Source organism: Pseudorasbora parva, chromosome 6 (genome assembly GCF_024679245.1).
Source record: "Pseudorasbora parva isolate DD20220531a chromosome 6, ASM2467924v1, whole genome shotgun sequence".
NCBI classification, from domain to species: Eukaryota; Metazoa; Chordata; class Actinopteri; order Cypriniformes; family Gobionidae; genus Pseudorasbora; species Pseudorasbora parva.
Window position 1 is genome coordinate 23,784,860 of NC_090177.1, and position 23,715 is coordinate 23,808,574.

The following is a 23,715-nucleotide window of genomic DNA, read 5'->3' on the forward strand; positions in this document are numbered from 1 at the left end:
ATAAGGCTCCATGACATGCCGCTTGGGGTGGAAAAACTTTAATGAAAGATATAAAAGGCATTTGAGAGATTTGGTTTGATCAAGTGCCTAGAAAGCTTGAGGTTTATTGTGTTTGCAAAGATTACTATTAGTTTTTGTAACTTATGTCAGTGGCCACCCAGAATTTATTTTGGAACATGTACAGTCATCAGGAATTCTCTGTTGTTAGTTTTACCTTTATTGGGGCCTGGGCCTTTTTAATAGGTATTTCAACTAAAGCTCTAATGACTGCTGTGTGTGTGTGTGCGTGTGCGTATGTGTGCGCGCCACCAACCATCTCCATGGATTTTTAAAAATAGCACTTATACTTTTAAAATGCATTTCAATTCATATTCAGCAATGCATTAGACATATTTTTTAAGCAAAGTTACCCCCTGCTGCATAAAGCTGAAATTTCCATCACTGTTTCCATGTCTTGAACAGCTCTAAACTCTCTCGCTGTGGAACAGGATTTACCTTTATCGGCTTGTACAGCTTTTCTGTACATCTCTGTCAGACTCACCCACTTTATGGCAGTCACATCATGGTTTTCATTCCTCTACATCTTTTTCACACATAGGCACTGGAACACATTCTTGCACACCTCTAGGGGCCCTGCTTTGAGATAGGATGGTCTAATGGCTCAAGCAGGGGGTGTGGGGGGGCCATAAACTTGAAAATGTTCTGATCCTCCTCTCCCTCCCGCAAACTCATATCTGGTAAATGTATTGGTACAATTTCACAGCCAAGCTTTAAAAAAAAAGGGAAAAGTGCGAGAGAAAGAGGGAGGTGGAAGAGGAGGAGGAGCAGAGAATCTGAGCTGGCCTTCAGATGAACTCACCAGGGACTTTGCTTGGAGGGGTCATCCCAAGTTCATGCCTGGCTCTTGCTTGAATTCTGCAGAATGTGCCTGTGTTTATAAAGTGCTCCGGCTGCTGTAGGGAGCTCACTGGGCCTGTAACACAAACTCCCTTCCAGGAGGCACCTGCAGGGACCTGAGGGGGGCCACTCTGGGCAAAGTCAGGTCAACTGTGCCAAGAGGGGGGAGCGCCACCCCATTAGACAAATTACAGCCTGATATATTTGACAGCTGGATGAGATGGTGTGTAAAATCAGTTATCTGTAAAATTGATGTGTATCCTTAGTTCAGCAGTGTAAGGGTTTGAAAACCATGGTGGTTGCCCAGAATGTGGCACTTTGCAAATCAAGTTTGAGTGACTGTGACTGTAAGACATTAGAAATACATTTGTCTCCTGAATAGTTGATTTTCATGATTTAATTTAACTGCAGTCCACAGTATAAACAAGCTACATAGAAAAGCTACATGAACTTTTGCTGAAAATGAGACCGCAACCACAATAAGTCATTGTGTCCTAAAATGGACGGTCCACTCCTTAAGGTCAATGCAGGCAGTCCACTCCTTGGGATCACTGTGGGGGGGTTTATGAACTGAAAAGTCCAGTGTCAGCAACTGTTCTAATTTCTGATGTTTTGACAATGTTTGAATAACAAGATTCAGTACAAGACATGTGGTTTGGCTTGAATTGTTTGCTTCTTGTAATAATTAACTTATTAATACAGCATAAATATAGAAATTATTAATATATTTCCATGATTCATTTGTGGAAATGATTCATTCTGGTATGACAATTGTTCATTATAGTACATATAACAACAGCAAAATAAAAATAAAAGTAGATTTATATGTTTATCTGCCTGTGCAGTTTGCAGGTACCTTATCAGATGGATTGGGCAAGACAATGGACAATCGGCATCAGACTGAACGGGAGTGCATTCGCTATCATGGAGCAACCAGCGGAGAGCACCTTGTGGCAGGGATTCATGGTCTTGCTCATGGTACATCAAAACATTTGGCATTTCATATGCTCTATATGTTAAGACCCTTTACTGTACCATGATTTGTCCACTCCTATCAAACTAACCTCAGTTTCACCCTCATCTTGGTATCATTGCTGTGTAGGCATCATTGGCGGTCTGACCAGTGTGATAACATCAACAGTGGAGGGAGTGAAGACTGAGGGGGGTGTCAGTGGATTTTTCTCCGGTCTAGGGAAGGGATTGGTCGGCACAGTGACTAAACCTGTGGCAGGAGCTTTGGATTTTGCCTCCGAAACGGCACAAACTGTCAGAGACATGGCCAGCATAAGCAACAGGTATTTTCCATCCAACTATGTATTCAGTTTTTTTTTTTATTATTATTATGGAAAAGGATGAAAGACATATTTAGATGAATGGCATATACACAGCCTTCTCCATGGTCCTTTTCAACGACAGGGTGCCAGAGTCCATGTCTAAGATGAAATACAAATCAGAGACCAATTTTTCAAATCGACAGCAACAAATCAGTCTGACAAGATTGATTTAAAAATCATCAGAAACATTGCAGTGAATGTTCAGTTCACCAATCAGTGGCACCAAACACCTCATTTCCAATGTCCATCTAAAATAAAAAATATGAGACCATAATAATTGTATTATTATTTTTAATATTGTCGTTACTACTATCAGTTTTGTTATCTTTTAAACATTGCATCACATGCAGCTTGTGGTTTGCACCCGATTACTTTTAAATTCTTAAAACTGACATTAAAAGTCATAAAGATCATAATGCAGCATGTTTGTAGTCACACAGTCAGTTACATCATTAAGCCGAAAGTCAGTGGAATAAATCCCCTTGTTGATCACTTGCTTCAGCACGAGAACCATCACCATTTCAGTGGAAATGGGGAATCTGTGGTTCAATGTTTATAGCTCTTAGAACTTTGCAGAGCCTTCGTGACCTCTCTGTTGATGTGCCCATAAATCCCACCTGCCTTTTGATGAGTTTAGCTTGTGGCTAGTCGAGCTGTACACTAATGAACACCTGCTAATGATCCAAAGCACAGTCCAGAACTGGTCGAAGAACTTGCCTACTGTTTAAAGAGCAGCCTTCAGGGTCTCACCTTCACTTCATCCTCTAAAACCAGCCGCTGTACCTGAGGTTTTATGAGGGGGCCCAAATGCAGGTCATATTACACAGGCTGTCTGGTATGTAAAGCCATTTGTTCTTCATTTGCCTATGTATATGTGCAGTTGGGAGTGTTTGTGCTTTTAATGCTTCAACTAAAGGAGGAATGAGTTTCAGGTCCTCTCACCATTCCCCTTGAATTGTGTGTGTGTGTGTGTGTGTGGAGAAGGGACCTGCTGGTGAACTGTGCAGTGAAGAGCTGGGGGAGTTTAAGGGAGAGGCATTCGGAGCGTGCCTGCCACAGTGCGGCCAAGAGTTCAGCCAGAGTTCACACAGAAAATGTGCAGGATTCATGGGTCACAGCGGATGCAGTCTGACCCAACTATTACATGTTCTCAATAACACATTTGCAGGTAGCACTTCCGTAGCAAATCTTCACGTCCTCTGTCTTGAGGGGTCAATTTCTATTCATCAACCACCGGTCATGGTGCTTCCCAGTTCAGTCTGAAATGTCCATGATGTTACCCACATTTTGCACCTTCTCTTGCAAGCCGTGTTAGTGATGTCATTGTAGATTTATCAAGTTATATTTGCCTTTTGCTTGTCAGGCGTATGTGTTATATGTACTCTCTCAGATCACAAACAGGAAATAAACAAATAAATGAGAAGCAGACTGTAGCAAGGTCAGGAATAGTGGAAGTGTCCACACAATCGTTTTTGCTCTCCTGCCCTGCTAGTGAACTCAGCCTCCCACATCAGTTCCCCGGACCCCAGACCCCCCCACCCCCTGCCCCACACAAGCACACACACATACACACACCATTCCCAACTGCACTATGCAATCCAGGCAGGCTTCCAGAGGCAGCTCAATTACAATCTCAAAACAAAAGCAAAGAAGTGCTGGGGGTTGGAAGGGGCAGCAGTAGGGGCTCAGACTTTGACTGAATAAGCATCCTGTTCCCCACCTTTAGCTGTCAGTTTAGTTTGCGTTTTCTTTTACCTAAAGCTTTATTAAAAGAAAGTCCCTCTTCTGGTTTGTCTTTTGACCTACATTTGACTGTCAAGGCATCAAGGAATGACAGTCTGCCTTCCCTAAGTTTTGGTAAACTTCAAATTCCTTCACAGTAAAAGATGACAGTTCTTGTTCTGTGGCATTTAATCGAGACAACAACATTAATAAAACAGTGGTTAATTTCCTTGCTGTTGTAAACAAGGACCCTGTGCATGTGCATTTTTGATCATTTTACTGTATCTACTAATTCAACATTTTGGGATTCAGAATACTAAATTGTTAACACAGTTGATTCGATTGAGATAAAGATCATAAAGATAAACAAATATTAGTCAGCCAAGCATGAAACATCCCAGATGAGCAAACTTGATGTCTTCCTACAAGAAAGTGTTTACATTATTGTTTAGTTGACTAGTCTCACACATCTTACTATTGCTGCTAGTCAGGATATGTCTGGAGCAGAAAACTCAATTATTTTATCTCAGAACATACATGTGCAATCAAACCGCTGCAAATGATCCAGAACACCGTGGCACGTCTTGTCTTCAATGAGCCCAAAAGGGCTCATACCACACCTCTTTTCATCTCTCTGCATTGGCTACCACTCGCTGCCCGGATCAAATTCAAAGCTGACTCGTGATTATGGATTTTCCTACACTACTTTTTCTTTTTTCCTTCCCTTTTCTGGTTTTTGCTACTCTGAGTAGTATACAAATCTTGGTTTTTAGGGCCCTTTTTGCGTTTCTTTGTCTCTCCTTGACAGATCGCTTCCTGTACTCCTGAGTTGTAAGTCGCTTTGGATAAAAGCGTCTGCTAAATGCATAAATGTAAATACATACATGTTCATTTTCTGTCACTTGCAGTGGCCTTTTGAAGATTGAAGTTGAAGAAGTATTTTAACTTAAAGGGTTACTTCAGCGATTAGCATATGGCTTTGTATCAGTAGAAACCCTAGAGTATATTTAAATTATTGTGCTTTCCCTCCTCATATCCCTCTGAGACATGAGATTTATGCATTTTATTTCTGGAAAAATTCCTCCTACGATGCAAATTGACGATATTTGCATCATAGGAGGAATGTTTGGCCAAAGGCTAAAGACTACAGCCAGCAGAGGGAGCCATTTCCGCATGTTTTGAACTCACGCATGGGGGATGGGAGATTACACTCACAGCTCAGCTCGCAGCTACAGGCACTCATTTAAACGGAGCTATGGTGAGCAATGTAAGTCTTTTAACTTCTCAAATTAATTTCTATGAAAGTTAAGCTTGCAAAGGCATGAACTGAAAGTGCTGTGATACTCGCGCGGTGACTCACTCATTATATTGAACACACACGTTCAGTTTTTAATTGTAGTGTCTTCCCCAACTCAGTCACAGTAATTCAGTAGCGGTGGCTTTGAATGGCCTCACAGGGCAGTGAAGCACCCCCAAGTCTTCTCTCAGTCTAGAAGGCACCAAATTCAAAAATAATTTCACATTTCTACTACATTGATGACCCAGTTTAAATACAGATTCATCTTCCCAGCGCTGAAGTACCCCTTTAAGTTTTATGTAGGATATATATAATTGGCATAAAACAGTTAAGCCTGCTAATAAGCTTGTTGTACTACCAATTGTTATTAAGGGCAATGCCGGTATGAAATGTCATGCTGGTTTAAATTTGAAACAGTATGAATGAAACAAGAACTTAAAAGGAACATTGCTGCTGCCACGGGTGCAGCAGGCGCAATGATATTAAGCAGCGGCTAAAATAAGCTAACTTCCATCAACATAACCAAAGTGGCATCCTGCTTGACAGGGAGCATGCTGGGGACTATTTTCAGGCACTGCATAATATCATTGCGCCTGCTGCACACATGGTACGGCAGCAAAGTTCTTTGATTATTACGCAGAAATGAGAGTATAGTTCCTAGCTATATCGATCTTGAAAATCCAAAAAGTCATCTTCTTCCTTTAAATATTGAAGATCAGGTAAAAAGTAAAAATACAAAGAATTGGCAGTATAGTGCATATATTTAGTATAGTGCAAAATTCTCCTAGAGTTAATTTTCAAGCTGCCTAACAGGTTTTGAATGGATTTTCTGATGTAAATCTACAGTACTCAAAAACCTGCCGTAGCTCGATTTTGTGACAGATTTTTCTTTGGGACAACAGAGATGGTGTCTCTATTCTCTTATAATCCAAGCAGGCATGCTTTTAGTTGCTATGTCAGTGAAGAACCAAGTTAAACACCTACGAACAGCAGCCTTTCATATTACCCCCGCCCTCAACCCATTTTGCTCATGATCTTTCTCGGAAAGAAGCAAGAAGTAAGAGCTGTTTGTTTGCACCCATTGACGGCTGACTGGCCAGGCTCCAAGCCCTGTGCCTGACCTAGAGTTGAACCCTATTGTTCCAATCCCACAATCGGGTGCGGGGCATTGTGCTTGATCGCCTCCAGAGCAGTGGGAGAGGCTGGAGAGAGAGAGTAAGAGAGGTTAAGAGTCTCCCTGGGTCTGTTACAGTCCTGTCATGCACAGGGCCAGATCTCATGACTTACGGTTATGATTATGAACCGTGGCTTGCTCTCAAAAAAAGAGAGCGAAGTCCGTGTGGAAGTTCTGGCTTTTTTTAAGGAAAAAACAACACTGCAGTCTCCTTAAAATGTCATAATGAAATAACCAGTGGCTTCAGAATATTTGATTTGAGTTGCTAATGCTAAAATTTGCCAAGGTGCTGCTGCTTTCTTTCCATGACTCAGTAGAGTTTATAGCAAGTTCAATAAGTCAGTTTTTAAAAAATATATATATTAAAAGGGGTTGCAAATGTGACCCACTTCAAGATTTCAGGTTTATCCATCCTCGGTTATCCTTCCTCTCTAGTGCCTTGCATTCTGAGCTCTTGATGAACAGAGGCAGCTGCATTCATCCGCGCTTCGGTTTGAACAGAATAGAGAAATGCAGTACACTGCCGTCTTTGTGAATCAACTGGAAACCATCAGCTCTAATCAAATGCCTGCTGGCCCAGATTCAAGCCAGATGTAGGAATTCCACTTGGCCCACCAGTGGCAGCCCAAGAGAAGAGAGGGGTTGTTTGCAGGAGAAGCGAGACCCAAGCTTTGCATTGGCACTGCAGGCTGCTGGCTAGTCCCATCAGCTTTGTCCAGGACCTCCAGAACTCTGGAGCTATCATGCCCCTGACCATCGATTGAACCGCACGCACACCTAAAACCATCATGGTGTTTCGAATGTGAAACCCTATTGAATGATATTATATGTTGGCAGGAATCTGAGTATGTTGGGGTTTTGGATTGTGCCACAACAGGTGTTATTTCAAGAGACTTAACGGGAAATGGGGGGAAAAGAGAAAAAAGGTCCAGGCCTTCCAGTAAAAAGGTGCTTCATTCCAACTTGGATTCCCCGATGTTAACCCTCTTAAGGCTGTTGGTTTTGTAAGTAATGATCCTTGTGTGTTTTGTGTGTGTGTTTCAGGCTGAGCGTGCAGCGAGTAAGGAAGCCGCGCTGCTGTAAGGGCCCTCAGGGGCTGCTGCCTCGATTCTCCTCCCTACAAGCAGATGGACAAGAACAGCTCTTTCACTTAACGGATAATATCCATTCTGAATGGTGAGTATCCTGTCTGACGGTAAAGTCACGATAGGTTGTTTTTTGAAATTCTTCTTTTCTTTGTTATTGAATGTTAGCCTGACAAGCCAGACCCACATCAAGATGTTTGGTCTGGAAACTCACCATTGTCAGGGCTCAATCCGAGGGGCGGGATAAACGGTTGTCTTTCAAACTCCCTCTGCACGCGATAGGACAGCGCTACAACCAACCAGAGCAACGAAGGTGAAGTGGAGTTTGTTGATAGATTAAACAATCGCCGTATCCGGTCGGCTAAACTCCGAGCACATCTTCCCTTTTTAAGAATGACTTCAGTGCCGTTCTTTGTTCTTTTCTCAGAGAAAAGCTTAACTCCAAGTCTTCCAGAGACGCGGTCAAAGCTGATTCAAAAGACTGCCGTTCGCCAGTTTCTGTGTTTACTAGAAGCACGCAAACGCAACTCGGCCGTCGTCATTAAGGCCCCGCCCACCGACTCTACATGATGTGATTGGCCCAGCAAGAGTTTGGCGTTTACATCTCAGAAGGGTATTGAGAGTTGCTAGACGACACTCGCGGGAAGATTCGATTTGCTGCCGCTAGGGTGAGTCTAGATTTCTAGGCTAATTCAATGTAGGATTAAAAACAAAATGAGAACTCGAAGAACATTTTCCAGATGGTTCCTCTAGTTCAAGAATTACAATGAACGTTTTCTTTGGGTAAGGGACATAGGGACATTGGTTGGAAGCTTCTCTGTTCAAAGTGAGACAGAAAAGACATTTATCACAAAAGAGGCTAATCCATCCAGATCAGCAGACCCCCTGTTGGCCCACCTGACCTCTCTCCTCAGAGGTGCCACACAGGCCATTAGTCTCCTCGGCTTCAGCCTGCAGATTTGGTCCTGCGGTCTCTCGCACACCGTCTTAAAGCTGTCTGATTAATTTGATGTGCTAATCTTTTCTTCTCTGAACACTTAATCCTTTTTCACAAATTTGCATCAGAATCCGTGGGCGAATTTGGTCCCAATTTCGGATGTGGAATCTGCTGAGCTATTACGCAAAATAAATTTAATGAAGCCAGATATCCCCAGGGCATAATACGGTTTCTGCTTTTCGTAAAGCAATGGTTTAATGATCATATGCCTATTTTCTTCTCTAGTTTCATTGCAGTGGAGCCCATAGACACATACTGTGTCCTGATCTCCTCCAAAGTGGTGTATTTCCTCAAGCCTGGAGAATTTGTGGATCGTGAAGCAATCTTTTTAGAGGTCAAATATGATGATCTTTATCATTGTCTGGTGTCCAAGGACCATGGGAAAGTATATGTACAGCTTACTAAGAAAGCAGAAAGCACTAGTAGTGGAGTGGCCATTCCAGGTCCATCACACCAGAAACCTATGGTAAGTGACGTATCCACAGGCGGTATAAATAGTCACTAAATATTTTCATTTTTTACTACATGGTGCAATATGAAACAATTTGGGGGTGAATTTTCTAGCAAATAATACCTACATGATGAGATTTACCAATACTGGATAATCAATATAAGTGATGCATGATTATGGTCAGACTGACCACCACCAGTAAATATCTCATTAACATTGTTATCATTGTACATTTTGCTAATTTCCTTCCAAATGTCATTTGTTGTTTCTCATAGGTCCATGTGAAAAGCGAGAACCTTGCCATCAAGATTTCACAAGAAATCAACTACGCCAAGAGCCTTTACTATGAACAGCAGCTCATGCTGCCTCCCAGTGAGAATGAGGATAGCTTATTATTAGACTCTTAACTACACTGACCCGCAGGTGTTTCTCACTCATTTTTCAACAGCTACTTCCTTTTTTCTGTTTCTGTGAAAGGACAGTAATAAATCAGCAGAGCGTAATCATCCACTTAGGCCAGTGTACGGGACATGCTCACAGCATGTGGTTTGTTCAGTGATTCTAACTAGTCCAGAGGGGCTGCTGTGAGCTCCGGCAAGCACAGATTCAACTTGAATATGCAAGCGTTTTAAGTTCCTTGCAATCCTTAGAAGTAAAATTAATTTTGTTTGTTTTACAGTTAGCGTTAATCGCTACTTGTGCACAGCTAGTCTGACATTGTACAGTATATGCTTGTGTATAGATCCTCTATGTACATATATAGGCACACCAGTAGGACTATCTGCCATGTATATAAAATATTGAAATTAATAATATGGTATAAAAATTCATCTTGGATTGCTGTGCAAAACTGCCTTTAAAGGAAAGTTAATTTTGGTACGATTACGTGAGGTTGGGAGGTTATGATTTGAATTGCACTGATACAAATGTAGGGAACTTAAGCTGCTCACCATTCACCAGTGACTCAACATTAACACACACACACAACACACACACACAGAGAGACAGAGAGAGAGAGAGAGCAAGGAACGTTGCATTTTTTACTTCTCCATATGTTTTCTTCTCTCATTTCCTTATTTTCTTGTCTTTTCTATATCCAATGTAATGAAAATAATGAAATGCAAAATCTCAATGAATCATTTGGTGTTTCTTCTTTTTTCTAGTTTTCCCTTTATTCGGTTTCTAACCAAGATCTTTTAAAAGTTCAGGCTTAACATTTGAAACACATTTCAATAAAAAACAAATAATGGCACTCTGTAGTGCATACAATGATTCTCTTGCCTTTATAATTGTGCTCTTTGTGTCATACAATATACATAAAATGTATTTTTACATCACAAAGAGACAATAATCTCTTCTATTTCATTTTTCCCCATCTCAAACATTTATTATTTTACTCAGTTTTAAATTGAACAGTATCGTGTAATTGATTGTATCACTGAATGAAGCGATTCATTTTAAGTTGTTACAAGTTGTTACCAAAGATCAGACACTACTAATGTTTTCTCTTTTAAAGAGTCACCTTTCTCGCTTATCTTAACTGTGTGTATATACTGGTTTATCAGAACAAAACTTCGATTTTTAACTTCTGTGACGGTGCCTCTGAAAACACTGGTCAATATAATTGAGTACAATATAAACAATACACCTAATGTGTTTTCTAAGTTGTCTATTATTTAAATACTGATATACAACCCTACAAATGGTGTAGTACAAAGCTGGTTTCCTCTATAACTGCACAATATGCAAAGTAAATATAGTGTGTACATTTTATTTTGTTGTAATATGCAAATGTATTAAAGGCATAATAAAAGTTATGGATTAACACAGCATTTGTATTTATTGCGTTTTACAACTTATGATTGGTCATTTTATTGATTTTTTTTCTTTTCTTTTTCTGCTTACCTTCTCTTAGTGAGCTGGAGGTCTGTGGGCTACATCAAAATCCACACCCGCAACACCGTTCGCCAATGTCACGTGATTTCAGCAGTTTGACACGATCCAAACTGCTGAAATCACGTGACATTGGCAATCTGAATCATTGATCGATCACTGATTCATGGCCGTTTGACTTTGAATCTTTAGTTGAGGAACACAGAGGAGAAGACAATGCTGAATAAAGTTGTAGTTTTCGTTATTTTTGGTCCAAAATGTATTTTCGATGCTTCAAGAGATTCTAATTAACCAACTGATGTCACATATGGACTACTTTAATGATATTTTTATTCCCTTTCTGGACATGGACAGTACAGTATGCATAGACTGCATTAAGTTAGCCAGGCTAAAACTGCATATGCTCTGGGATTAAAATATAAAATATCTTAAACTATGTTCTGAAGATGGAGGTTTTACAGGTGAGGAAGGACATTAGGGTGAGTCATTAATGACATCAATTTCATGTTTGGGTGAACTAACGTTAACCCTTTAACTTTTAATTCTGACTTTTGAAGTTTAAAGGAGGGGTGAAACACTCAGTTTCAGTCAATCTTGAGTACCTATAGAGTAGTACTGCATCCTTCATATCTCCGAAAAGTCTTTAGTTTTATTATATTTATAAAAGAAAAATGGGCTGTACCGAGTCTTTCCAGAAAAAACCGAGCGCATGGATGCGTAACGTGTGGGCGGAGCTAAAGAATGACGAGCAAAGCGGTGCATGACGTCCTCAAGCGTGGAGAAACCCATGGCTATAGATCTCAGCAAATAGATATGATCCAGAATCATTCGGAGGCTGAAATAAATTGAACAGGAGAAACAGCAACAGCAGGACCGCCTGTCTCTGTGGTATGTAAGTTACTGTATTTAGTAGCCTGTCAACATTTGTGTGTCTTTACTCGCAGTTTATGAGGACATGATTCGGTTTATGGACTATTGTATGCGACTAAACCTTAGCAGTAGCAAGCAAAACGGTTTTGCACGTCAGACTAGTGTAACGTTATACAGAACAACAATGGAGTCCGTTAGCCCATTTGAATGACGAAGCACACGATCGTGTCGTTTACTGATGTTATCTCAGACAACGATAGCCAACAGCATAGACATTTGAAGCAGTTTTACTCACCGGCTGCTTCCAAAGCAGGACCGAACCTTTATCGCTGGGACCGCTCCGTCAAAAACACACTTCTTTGGTATGATTTGGTGAAGTCCTGACAGCAGTGACTGTAGAGATCTACTTTGCGACGCGACTGAAGCGATGTTGTGAAGCTTCCCGTCATTTCTGCGTTCAAATCGGTTCAAATGCAGCGCTGACTTCCCGGAATGCTGTGCTGAAGCGTTGAAGTTGTGTGATGTCACCCATAGGAATAAAGTGGAGCACGGCGTGGAGTGTTTATGGGCGTGCATTTACTCTCTCGCTCTAGTCACGTGCGCGCGCACCCTTCCAGGAGAAGAGCCCATACGGCCCATACAAGGACCTTCCGTTCTATTAACGTCAAGCCGAGCCATACTCGAAAAAAAACTCTCCGAAACTTGTGAGAAACCGGAAAGGGATTTTTTGGCTCAGAAATACTCCATCAAACGTCCAACATTAGTTTTTGAAACTTTGTCTATGTTAAGGAAGGGAATCCAAGTCTTTAACAGTGTAAAAAGCTCAGTATATCTGAAACAGCAAGAAAGCTCAGTATACATGAAACAGCGTAAGAACTTCGTTCATCTTTGGGACACAAATTATGATATTTTTTGATGAAATTGGAGAGCTCTCTGACCCCTCCATTGACAGCAATATAATTACCACTTTCAAGGCCCAAATAACATTGTCCATGTGATTCCAGTGGTTCAGCCTTCATTTTAAGAAGCAATGAGAATACTTTTTGTGCGCAAAAAAAACAAACAAAAATGAAGACTTATTTCAACAATGGCAGAACGCCAGTTTACCATTGGCCGACACTGTTCACATGAGCACCACAACATATGCGTGTGATGCTGATGCAGGAACTAACCAATGGTGAGCAGCCAAGTCGTTATTTTTGTTTAAAAAGTTATCGTTGCTTCATAAAATTAAGGTTAAATTTAAACTGTTTTACTATTTTAAAGGGTTAGTTCACCCAAAAATGAAATTGATGTCATTAATGACTCACCCTAATGTCGTTCCTCACCCGTAAAACCTCTGTTCATCATCGGAACACGTAGTTTAAGATATTTATATTTTAGTCCCAGAACATATGCAGTCAATGCCCACTTTACTGTCCATGTCCAAAAAAGGAATAGATATAATCCATATGTGACATCAGTATAGAATCTCGCATCGAAAATACATTTTGGTCCAAAAATATCAAAAACTATGATTTTATTCAGCATTTTTTAATATAAATTTGTATTCGCATTAAAGAAGAATGTCATATACACCTAGGATGGCTTGGGTGAGTAAACCATGGGCTAAATTTCATTTTTGGGTGAAATAACCTTTTAAGTGTTTTTTTGTTTTGTTTTTCTCTCCAGACTTCCAAAAATCCATCTGGATATGCCACACACAAAAAAACAACAAAAAAACACAATTATTTTTGCTGGCAGTCTGAACATGGCCTTAGTGTAGCCTACATTCCTCTTCTTGACTGACGTTGATGTCAGATCAAAGGTCTTTCCCTTTAAGGGTGACACTCATTAGTTAAAGATGGATGTGCAGTGGCCACACAGCCCATAACTCTTTACTTCTATCACTATAAGGAACAACAATGCTAGTGCTAACATTGAGCATGAGTTGCTTGTGCCCTATCAATATTCTTAGTACCTAGTTCTACTTTTCCACCTGTGCTGGGTCGCATTAAGCTGTTCTTTTCCCTGGGCAAAGGGTTCATCACAGGGTGAGCTGTCTGTCCAACAGCCTACTCAGATTTATCTACTATTTGGCTAACCTTGCTCTGAACTCGCCCCCTGAGATTTGAGCTGACTTCTCCAACACACATGCACTCCATGACACAGTTTCATGTCCTGATCCCATTCTCAACAGCGTCCATCATTGCGGTTAGACATGCCAAAACTCATTCTTCAGTTTTTGTCATTTGGGTTATACAACATTTTTGGTGATTATTCCCCCAGCCCCGTTACATTATTTATTTGATATAGTTTATCAGAAAGCAACTTTTTCTTTCAGCCAAAATGTGTAGAATGAAGAATGTGATGTGAATTGGTAATCAGATAATTGCAATAGCTGCTTTGTGCCTGTTATATGTCAGTTTCAGTCCCCAGTGTGCTTTGATAGCACTCTATTGTCTTTTAATACCACAGCAGGGATGCACCGCATGGAAAGAATTTGAGGGAGAGACGCCGAAAGAAAAAACATCTGCCTGTAGATTTGATTTTATGAGGTTACACAGTCTTAGATCTCGCATCCAAATTGGCAAATCGAGGCGTAGGAGAAAATTGTCAACAGGCACTGAATTACCTACCCATCTGTTTTGTGCGATACAGCCGTATCGAAAGCGAACATACGTTATTTAGCTAGGTGTTAGTGACAAATCTGAATAAAATGACAAGTTCTAGATTTGTCTATTAGCCTTCCAGTGGCTGACCCCTCTCCAGTGTGCTTTCCTGTTAAGTGGAGTCAGTGTTATAACAACCCTGCCTAGCGCACAATGAGCTCATGATTGGCTGGCCTGCAGCGGTGGAATGCTGACCATGAAATGCCTGTGAGTTTTGGCAGAGACAGAACAAGCACACTGCCAGGGAGCGACACTTCCCTGTTTTCAAACCCACATGAACACCCACAAAATAACACTCACCAGGGTTTTTTTAAGATCAAATACTGTTTATTTGAAGTTGACGTTAATATGAAGATAGACATGCTGGAATTACTTTAAACAATTCCCATACGGCAAAAAAACACATTTCTGTTTAAAATATATTTCAAATATATGCTAAATATATGTGGTAAACAGCACCGCTTATGAAAACATATTTTTTAACATTCAAAATACAATTTTGTTTAAACCAAAATATATTACAAAATGTACTTCAAGGTGCAAGAAAAAATCATTTTGGGTAAATGTAAAAATATATTTTTTTAAATATGTTTTGGACAATATTAATACACAGTATTTAGATTGAAAAATAAAAAGCGGCAACAAAAAAAAACTGATTTATTTTTGTTTTTACATCTATATTAGCAATTTATTTTGAAATATATTTAAGAATATATATATTTGCCGTATGTGTGTTGTTACAAAACATGTTCTTAACATCAGTGAAAATCTATAAAACTCCCAAGGGCAAAACCCTGATGAAAACCTCAGAGCATTCTAAGAACCATTTCTTTCTTAACTCTAAGAGTTTGTGCTCTTTGTTATCACAATATCCAAGGAACACTTTCACCTACATGCCTGTGTGCAGTCCAGTAAAGGGCAACCCAATCCAAATTCATCCACGACATAATAGTTCTTGGGAAAACGAGCCCTCGTGATACGCTCTTCCCAATGACCCTTTCGCAGTCTTTTTTTTTGCGTCCACAAAGCAACAGATTAATGTTCCTGGACGTAGTGCTTGCTTTGCATGAAAAATTGGTTATGAAGATTTTTCACAATCAAGTTGTTCCTGAGTTTAAGTCCGTCCTTTGAATGTGTTCATGCAGGTGTAGCTTCCTGAAAACTTATGGATCTCTTCCAGGGCAGACTGTGGCAAAAGGCTGAGAAGAAACAATGGAAAAAAATAAGTTATTTGCTAAATATTAAAAAATAAATAAAAGTGGGGTCAAAAAGTAAGACCGCATTGGACAATTTCTGAGATAGAGACCACTCTTTGTTTTCCGGTTTGTATTTCCACAGCATGAAGGAATTATGAATAAACCATTGCCTCTTTGTCTTCATCTCTGTTTGAAACCTGCAATTGCATTCCTTTGCGGAAGTATCATCTTTACGGCTCCTCAGCGTGGATGAATCGTATGTTTTGAGGAGTATATGCGGCTGTCTGTCACCGGTGTGGATACTGAACTTCGGAATCGCAGATTCTACATCTTGCAAGTATGACCAAAATTACTTTTTTATATATTTATCTATATACCCTAATCATTGTTAACAACATATATTCTTATTTCACATAGCCCATTGTCTGTGCCTTTAAAAATATTTTTTTTTTTATTGATTAAATAAATAATAGAACTTAAAAAAGTTCTAGCTAACTGTGTGCATGTACATTTCTGAAAGAAATTACTTGGACACAGTCTCCTCTCCTCTGATATCCACTTTACAGTGTAATGTAGATGCATGCATTTTCTGTCAAGCTGCTTTGAAACAATATATATTGTGAAAAGTGCTATACAAATAAATGTGAATTGAATTGAAGGTTATCTGTACAAGTATAAGTAACATTTCTGCCACTTTTGTCCTGACCAAGTGAAAAAAAAAGCATTACAATAAATTGCGCTACCAACGGTGATTAATTATAATGATCGTTTAGCTCATATCACATCAAACCGTGCATATTATTAGTGTTATACTTTGTTCTGAAATTGTTCATGTTGCAACATTTATTAGCATTACCTGTAGATTTTAATTTCCATACAGTCTAATCTTTTGCTTTTGATTACGGGTGAATCTCCAATTGTCCCTGATGATTGTAGTTTGGATCTTTCTGGATTACAACCTGACATCAAAATGATCCGTTTAATTATTCTAGCTGCTGTGAGAAAAGGCTATAAATGATGCGCCACCTGCAGCATCCTCACATGCGATAGCCAACTAGCCGGACTCCTTCGTTATATATACAGATGTAACGTCATGACGCAAAGACGAACGTGGCCTGCTCAAATTTCCACGAAAAATTACCCATACCGCTCAGATTATTACAAATTTACCGTTGTGAACTGGGCTAGGGAAAGGAGATAATTTTCAACCCTGGCTGGTTATGTACGCTCAAAATTTGATTTTGGATCATTTTTACCAAATAAAAGTTACAGGCTCCAGTCTTTAAGTATTATATTCATTTTATTTGAACTATATATAATTTTGTTACAAATATTAAATAATAAATATCATAATGTAATAATGAATATGAATTTATTTATGAATAATAATATGTTATGTATATGACAAAGTGTTATTCTGTTCTGACTCAGTGATGGTCTCACCTCTTAAGGATGACAAGAAAGTGCATGGTCCATGGCAGCACAACGAAGGCAGTGTTGGTCCTAACTGCATCCACAGTGCGCTCGGCCACCATCTCAGGATTCAGAGGAGGAAACAGCTTAGGGAACCTAAGAGGTGAGATCATGAATTATGGGCCGTTTTAAATCCAACTAGGTCTTCATGTTTATCAACAGCAACAGCTCGTCATTACCTCACTCTCATGCCCTGGAACATCTCTGTGTCCGTATGGAAGGGAAGCACCGTGCTGCAGCCCACTCCAGGGCAGTCCAGCAGGCCTAGCGTCAGGCTTTCCATGAAGGCATACGAAGAGGCCTTGGACGTGCAGTAGTCGATGGCTCCAGGAATGGAGGAGAGGGAGAGAATGGAGTTAATGCACACCACGTGGCCGTTGCACAGCTCCAGCATGCGAGGCAGAAATGCTTTCGTGGTCTGTGGGGGAGACAGACACAATTACGCATTGTTCTGTTCCCTCAACCATCTTCTGGAAAATCCAACAATAACAATGAAAGCTTCAGAACTTCGGGGTCAAGAATGTGATAATTGTCTAGGATTCTCTAGACTACCTTTGGTGAAAGTCGACAAGCATATTTTAAACCGGCTCAGCAGAAATATGAGCCCACGTTCAGTGTTTGATCAGATGCCTTTTCTGCAAATCTCTGTTTAAAACTGGCATTCTGAAAACGCCATGTGTTTAAAATTAGAGCAACAATATATTACAGCAATCCTCAGTGTGAGCTACTACTGCAGCTGAAGCCTCAGATGATCAGCTCTTGTTCTCATTGAATTTGAATGTGTCCTAAAAAGCTGAGATCTTCCGAGCGGTCCGTTTCCTTTGAAATATTGAACTTTCACTTTGCCCCTAGTTCTTTTAGAATCATTCCATCGCTTTTGTTTGTGAATATCTCTTGTATTTCTGTCTCTGAATGTTCTATGTGAGGAATGTTGTTACTTTTTCTCTCTTGGCAAAAACACACTTAAATGATGAGGAACGCTTCCAAGAATTACAGCATGCCAAGTGACTTAACGTTTAGTAACTGAAAAATGTTCTGCAAAACACAAAGGAGTATCCAGAGTTCACGATAGGTTCAAAGTGTGGTTACTGTAGTACGGCTGCACTATAATAAATGGACAGTCATGAGGCAGCGAGTATGTCAAGAAATTGATTAGTCTCTTACCCAGAACTGTCCAAGTGTGTTTATGTGCTGAGTTTTCAGGAGTGCGTCATCGTCACTGTCCATTAGACTTTTCCCATGAACAACAGCTGCGTTATTGACCAGAATGGTGACATCCCCAACCTGTGTGAGACCACATTGCATCCATTTAGAGTAAACTTTACGAGTAAAATGATCATTTTATTTCTGTTCCAACGAAAAGGAAAGAGAATTTAGAGTAAAATGTAATAAAATAATTTACTAAATAAAATATAATAATAATTTAATACATTTAAATATTTTATAAAATAATAATATAAAGAAATTGTTTTATTTTGAAAACAACATTTTACCACAAAGCAGTAAAAAATATAATAATAAAAAAATCGAACTAAATATTAATCATAATTAAAATATTTTATTTATCATTATATAATTAGAATATACAATAATAATAATATGAATAATATAATATAAAATAACTCCAATTACTAAATTTAGGAAACATCATGAACTTTTGCAAGGAGATTATTATATATGGGAGTCTTGGGCATAAAAAGTTTTGAAAATACCTAGCCTAGCCCCTAGCGGCCACAAAGGGGGCACTAGTGAGCACCCTTCTGAAACCTAAAATGACAAATGAGACGCTACAGTGTTGTGGCTCGCCGTACCTGAGCAAAAGCCATAAGACTAGCTGTTTGAGACAGGGTCTTTCTTTATAAAGTCCAACATCTTTTTAGATCTCTTAAAACAAGACATGCAGACTGTAAGTATACCTTTTCCCTGAGAACTTTGGCCTGCTGGTACACCTCCTCTCTGTTGCCCACGTCGCACACAAAGTAATGACACTCTGTTCCGGTCGTAGAGATCTCCTCACAGGTCTCTTTTAAACATTTCTCTGTGCGGCCCCACAAAATCACCTGAGGGAGGAAAGACGTGACTGGTTTAAAGCACATGCAGAACATCATGTACACTTTCCAAGACAGGAAATTGTGAGCTGAGGGACAACACTCTCCAACTCTATGATGCATTATGCATGACTACACATTGACGCATGTATAGGCTGAGTTCTCTAAGGAGTTACTGAATAAAGTATTTCCTTATCGTATTATTGTACACGAGGTTTAGGGAGAGTGAGTGAGAGTGATAGAGGACAGGGTCAGGCTGTATAGGTCGGTTCACCCTCTGGCTATTAGATCCATCACTCAGCAAGGTCAGCAAGAGGTAATGAACACAAGCATGAGCCCGTCTCCTCCCCATCCTGTCAATCTCAATTTACCTCATAAACAAACATACACACATAAAACGGTCACATGTTCTGACCTTCTGAGGAACCCTTCAGTATTCATGGCTTTAGTGTGGGGAAATCTCACAAAACCTGTCAAGAACATGTCCGGGTCACCCCGGAAGAAAGAAGAATGTTCTTAAAGAAATAATTAACGATTACGTTAAAGGTGTTTGTTTTGTTGATGTTGTTTTTGCATTATCACAGTACATTCCACACCAGGGGGGTATTCCAGAAAGCAGGTTATGTGACATATGGGTATGTTTAAGAGTAAGCGGATAACCTCAACTCTCGGTTCCAAAAACGGAAGTAACTTTCATTTGTAAGTAGCTATAGCAACGCAATCTCTGAATATAACCGGCTCCGGGTCAGGTTATATTCCAGAGTTAGTTTGCTTAAAAGGTATTCATGTGTGTAATATAATAATTAATATAGTTCAATTAATATAACTAAATGTGTTATATAGTTATATAATTGTATACAGTTTTATAGTTATATAATATACAATTATAATAATAATACATTTTATTTGTAATTATAAAGCACTATTATAACAAGGTACTGTTTAAATGTTAATTAAAATATATTGATTATTGGTCATCTCACACATGGATTCGCGTTCAATTAGCATCAAACAAACAATTGAATCCTTATTTTCAATTAATACAGATTACGTATTAAACAAAATAAATATTGCACAACCACCAAATAGGTGTTCCAGGGTTGTTAAATGTGCACTAAGTAGGTTATGTAAATCACAATTAAACAAAAGAAGAGGAAGTAGAATGGCGCACATTTTCTTAGCGTCTGTTTCCATGGTGAATCATCAATTTGTCGCTCTGTTACTACCTTAACTAAAACGAGTTGATACATACCTCTCTCATCTGAGTGTGTGCACTTAATCGCTCTGACGCTCTGACACACACTCAGATGAGAGAGGTATGTATCAACTTGTTTTAGTTAAGGTAATAACATAGTTTAATATGAAAAAGCGGTGAAGTATCCCTTTAACCAGGAACATACTCTGAGTTGTCTGAACTTATACAGATACGTTTTTGGATCCAGCATAACTCAAATAAGCAAGGTTTGGGTTAATCAACTGGGAGTTGATTGAAAGAAAAATCTCATTCTCATACAAGTAAATATTATAGAAAACTTTACATATTTAAATTTTATTGCAGTAAAAATAATACAATAAATAAAATAAAATTGCATAAGATGCATCCTCGCAACCCTGGTTTTAATTTCTTTATACAAAACATTACTTTGAGAGAGTAAGTAAAACAGGTCAAGCAAGCATCAGATGACGTACTGCCTGACTCATGTCTTGCCAATGTCACAAACAGCACATGGTTAGTGTCCCAATATCAGTAAAAGTTCAAGCAACAGAGGCACCGGGAGACCTACGGAGGGGCAGCCTAACGCCCCCTCATTAGTGCTGGCACAGTGGGGTCAGACATGGGCCAAAGCCCAGCTGGGAGTATGAAAGTACCCGCCTCTATTCACCTTTACCTTCCCACCTTTATTATTTACCATACACAAACTTTGTAAAATTGATTAACTTTACACACTTCGTGAATCAACACTGAACTGACTTCAGATGAATAATGCCGCATGTCTTTTTAGAGCTGCTTTACAGCAGAATTGAAATCTGTTTACATCATTGATCAGGTTTTTTTTTTTTAATCCTCTCACCAGGGAAATAAAAGTTAAATACTACACAATTAATCACTATCAATATGTAATTGAGGGGCCCTGACTTCTATCTGCTTGACTTGACTTTCATACACAGCATCGGCTCTTTTGGCTTTCCATTTGATTCTTTTCCTCTGGGCTCACACAATAACACAAATGACATCATCAGCCCTGCTCTGCAAAAGCTGGCTGACCTGCCAATGAACTTGGTTGTGGTAACCAATCTGCAAGGTGCTTCTCTGCCTACTACACCCTCTTGCAAACGATCCATTCACACACCTAAACATGTTGGCCGCACATTCACACATGAATGCAGCACACACGCATGCATTCACTCCCTCACACGCACACTAAAGTAGAGCAGCTATTCCTGACACTTGATTCTTGTGCTTTAGTATTATTGGGGTTTTACTCTCTATTCTTGGAAGGTGAGATATAATGAGTTTTTATGTTCTTTGCCAATTATCATAATACAAAACATATTTGATGTTTTCCCCCTTACACTCAGGACAGGGAACTATGGACTTCCCTTGAAGGTTAAGGAGTCACACATGATTTGAGTTCAACAAAACAGCCTTGCCTGTCAGCAGCCCATTGTTGGGCATTTGTAAAGACATAAAGGCTTAGGAAACACCTGTGTTTGTGAGCAGGAGGAATATGAAACAGAACTTAAGGCTTCACATGAGGGCAGCTACAGGTCACTATACCTTCTGTTGACTAAATTACTCTGACTGAAAAAGCACACTGCCCCAACAGAACAAATTCGATCATTTCAAAGTGTAGGCCTATTTACATAGCCAACAAGGTGAGTTTACTGCTAGGCTATATGTGAGTAAATAAGGTTAACTTGAGCAATACTCTGCTGACTATCTTCTTTAAAACGAGACCAAACGTATGTCTATATTCCAAAGCATTCTTGAATTGCAACCATTTAAGTTTGGATAGTGAATTTTCATGTATATTTTCAAAAAGGAGGGTGACACTTAAGGGGTTAACAACCCTTAGTGGTCCTGTTTGCTAGTAGTCTAACGTTAACGTTAAGGTTAATGTTGAAATAAACAAACCGACCGATAATGGTCTACTCACATTTTGGCACTTTTACAGCATATTCCTTTCCTTTTCTTTCTTTCTTTCCAAATATGAAATAATTTGTAATTCATTTCAGGACTGCTGTCCATTTTTATTCATTCATTAATCTGGCTAAAATCAACGTATATTCTCTCCTGTTGCCAAATAGACTCTAAGTAGCGTTTGCCAGAGGTTACCATAACAACAGTACGCGTCTCAGGCGCTTTCCATTACGATCAGTGTCGGAGTTAGACATAGATAAAGTATGACTAGTAGCCTCATAACGTATAATTTTATTAAATATCTGCAGATCACATATAGCCTATATCACAAAACTTTAAAGTTTTCCATTAAAACATTTTTTTTTCTTTTTAGATTTGCGTTGCGCGAGACGAACCTCAGATTGCGCATTGGAAATTATAGTTACAAACCTTTCCAATAATACATTTTAAAATAACACATTTAATATTTTTTGTAGCCGTTAAAAAAAACATCAAAATTGGAAATTACTTTAAAGTATTGGCAATACTTTGATAATTTGCACCGACCGACAGCACTCAAAATATGTTTTACATTACAAGAGCCAAATGAGTGAAAGTCGTAAAGAATTGCGTTACACTAAACACAAATGCTAACCCAGTTGGTACGTAGAAGCTTTACCTTTCTTGCTCCCTGCTTGGCAAACTCTTTAGCCAGGTGACGGCCGATTCCTCTTCCACCTCCAGTGATGAGGACCACATCGGTGCCCAGATCTCGGCGCCTCTGGCGCGCGAAGAAGCGCACGATCGCTCTGAATAAGCATAATAAGATCTGGAAAGGAAAAAGCAACGCGCATCCGAGCACCTTCATCTCCATCATAACTTTCAGACAATCCACGTTTTCTGCCGAGTTCTATCGACCAAAGCAAGCTCGTATAAAGGGAGTGTGTTTAAGTTGTCAGCTGTCAAAAAGCACGCTGAAGTTCTGGTGAAACTGGAAATGCGTCCTGCTCTCTTGGTATTGGTATGCAAGAAGCTGTCCCTTAAAGTGCGAGCAGGTCGACCAGCGTGCCAAGTGTCTTACCTACGAACGAAGAACTGTCACATGTGAGACGCCTCTCTCTCTCTCTCTCTCTCTCTCTCTCTCTCTCTCTCTCTCTCTCTCTCTCTCTCTCTCTCTCTCTCTCTCTCTCTCTCTCTCTCTCTCTCTCTCTCTCTCTCTCTCTCATAACGCATGGAGACAAGCAGTCTCCGTGCGCTTTATCTCAAGAGGCGGGACGGGACTCTTACAAGTGTCGTACGAAGATTGAGAGATCATTTGTGAAACATTTATTTATAATTTATGCGGCACTGTTATCCTCTCATTATAAATGAAGTCATGCTGCTCACTGTCAATGGCTTTGAGCGCTGCTGGGAGATTCATTAACGCGCATCTATTTTGTCATCCAACTCTCCCAGACTACACGTTTTGAGGAAAGACAACGCGCGCGGCATTTGTTTACAAAATCT

At 39.6% G+C, this 23,715-nt stretch overlaps 2 protein-coding genes and 1 long non-coding RNA gene across 7 annotated transcripts in view; 2 read left to right on the forward strand and 1 right to left on the reverse strand.

Annotated features, from left to right (window-relative positions):
* Positions 1-10,784, forward strand: part of vps13d (vacuolar protein sorting 13 homolog D) — a 54,468-nt gene extending 43,684 nt beyond the window's left edge. For all 4 annotated transcript variants that reach the window (XM_067446318.1, XM_067446320.1, XM_067446321.1 and 1 more), the window contains 5 exons: positions 1,743-1,875; positions 2,000-2,192; positions 7,469-7,600; positions 8,732-8,972; positions 9,233-10,784. In XM_067446318.1, coding sequence (XP_067302419.1) covers positions 1,743-1,875; positions 2,000-2,192; positions 7,469-7,600; positions 8,732-8,972; positions 9,233-9,364 — 831 coding nt within the window. In that variant the 3' untranslated portion in view covers positions 9,365-10,784. The remainder of the gene's footprint in view (positions 1-1,742; positions 1,876-1,999; positions 2,193-7,468; positions 7,601-8,731; positions 8,973-9,232) is intronic.
* Positions 10,785-14,702: 3,918 nt separating this feature from the next.
* Positions 14,703-23,336, reverse strand: dhrs3a (dehydrogenase/reductase (SDR family) member 3a). Of its 2 annotated transcripts, none has more exons than XM_067447264.1 (6): positions 19,363-19,495; positions 18,957-19,100; positions 18,205-18,324; positions 17,220-17,458; positions 17,011-17,136; positions 14,703-15,570 (listed from the first exon to the last, which is right to left on the reverse strand). In XM_067447264.1, the coding sequence occupies exons 1-6, from the start codon at positions 19,438-19,440 to the stop codon at positions 15,486-15,488; spliced, it is 792 nt and encodes a 263-aa protein (XP_067303365.1). In that variant the 5' UTR covers positions 19,441-19,495; the 3' UTR covers positions 14,703-15,485. The 2 variants fall into 2 exon arrangements, with proteins under 2 accessions (XP_067303365.1, XP_067303363.1); XM_067447262.1 differs by lacking the exon at positions 19,363-19,495 and adding an exon at positions 22,889-23,336 and having other exon boundaries at positions 14,704-15,570.
* Positions 15,585-17,399, forward strand: LOC137079303 (uncharacterized). The gene is made up of 3 exons (XR_010905459.1): positions 15,585-15,904; positions 16,999-17,143; positions 17,262-17,399. It is a non-coding gene; the product is annotated as an uncharacterized lncRNA (long non-coding RNA).
* Positions 23,337-23,715: the final 379 nt, after the last annotated feature.

Excerpts from the sequence above, each read along its gene's own strand:
- dhrs3a (XM_067447262.1), bottom strand. The coding sequence starts at position 23,086 with ATGATGGAGATGAAGGTGCTCGGATGCGCGTTGCTTTTTCCTTTCCAG. Across the intron at positions 17,459-18,204 it reads ACACACTTGGACAGTTCTGG|ACCACGAAAGCATTTCTGCC; the intron begins GTAAGAGACTAA and ends TCTCCCCCACAG. Across the intron at positions 15,571-17,010 it reads TTTCTTGTCATCCTTAAGAG|CCTTTTGCCACAGTCTGCCC; the intron begins GTGAGACCATCA and ends GTTTCTTCTCAG.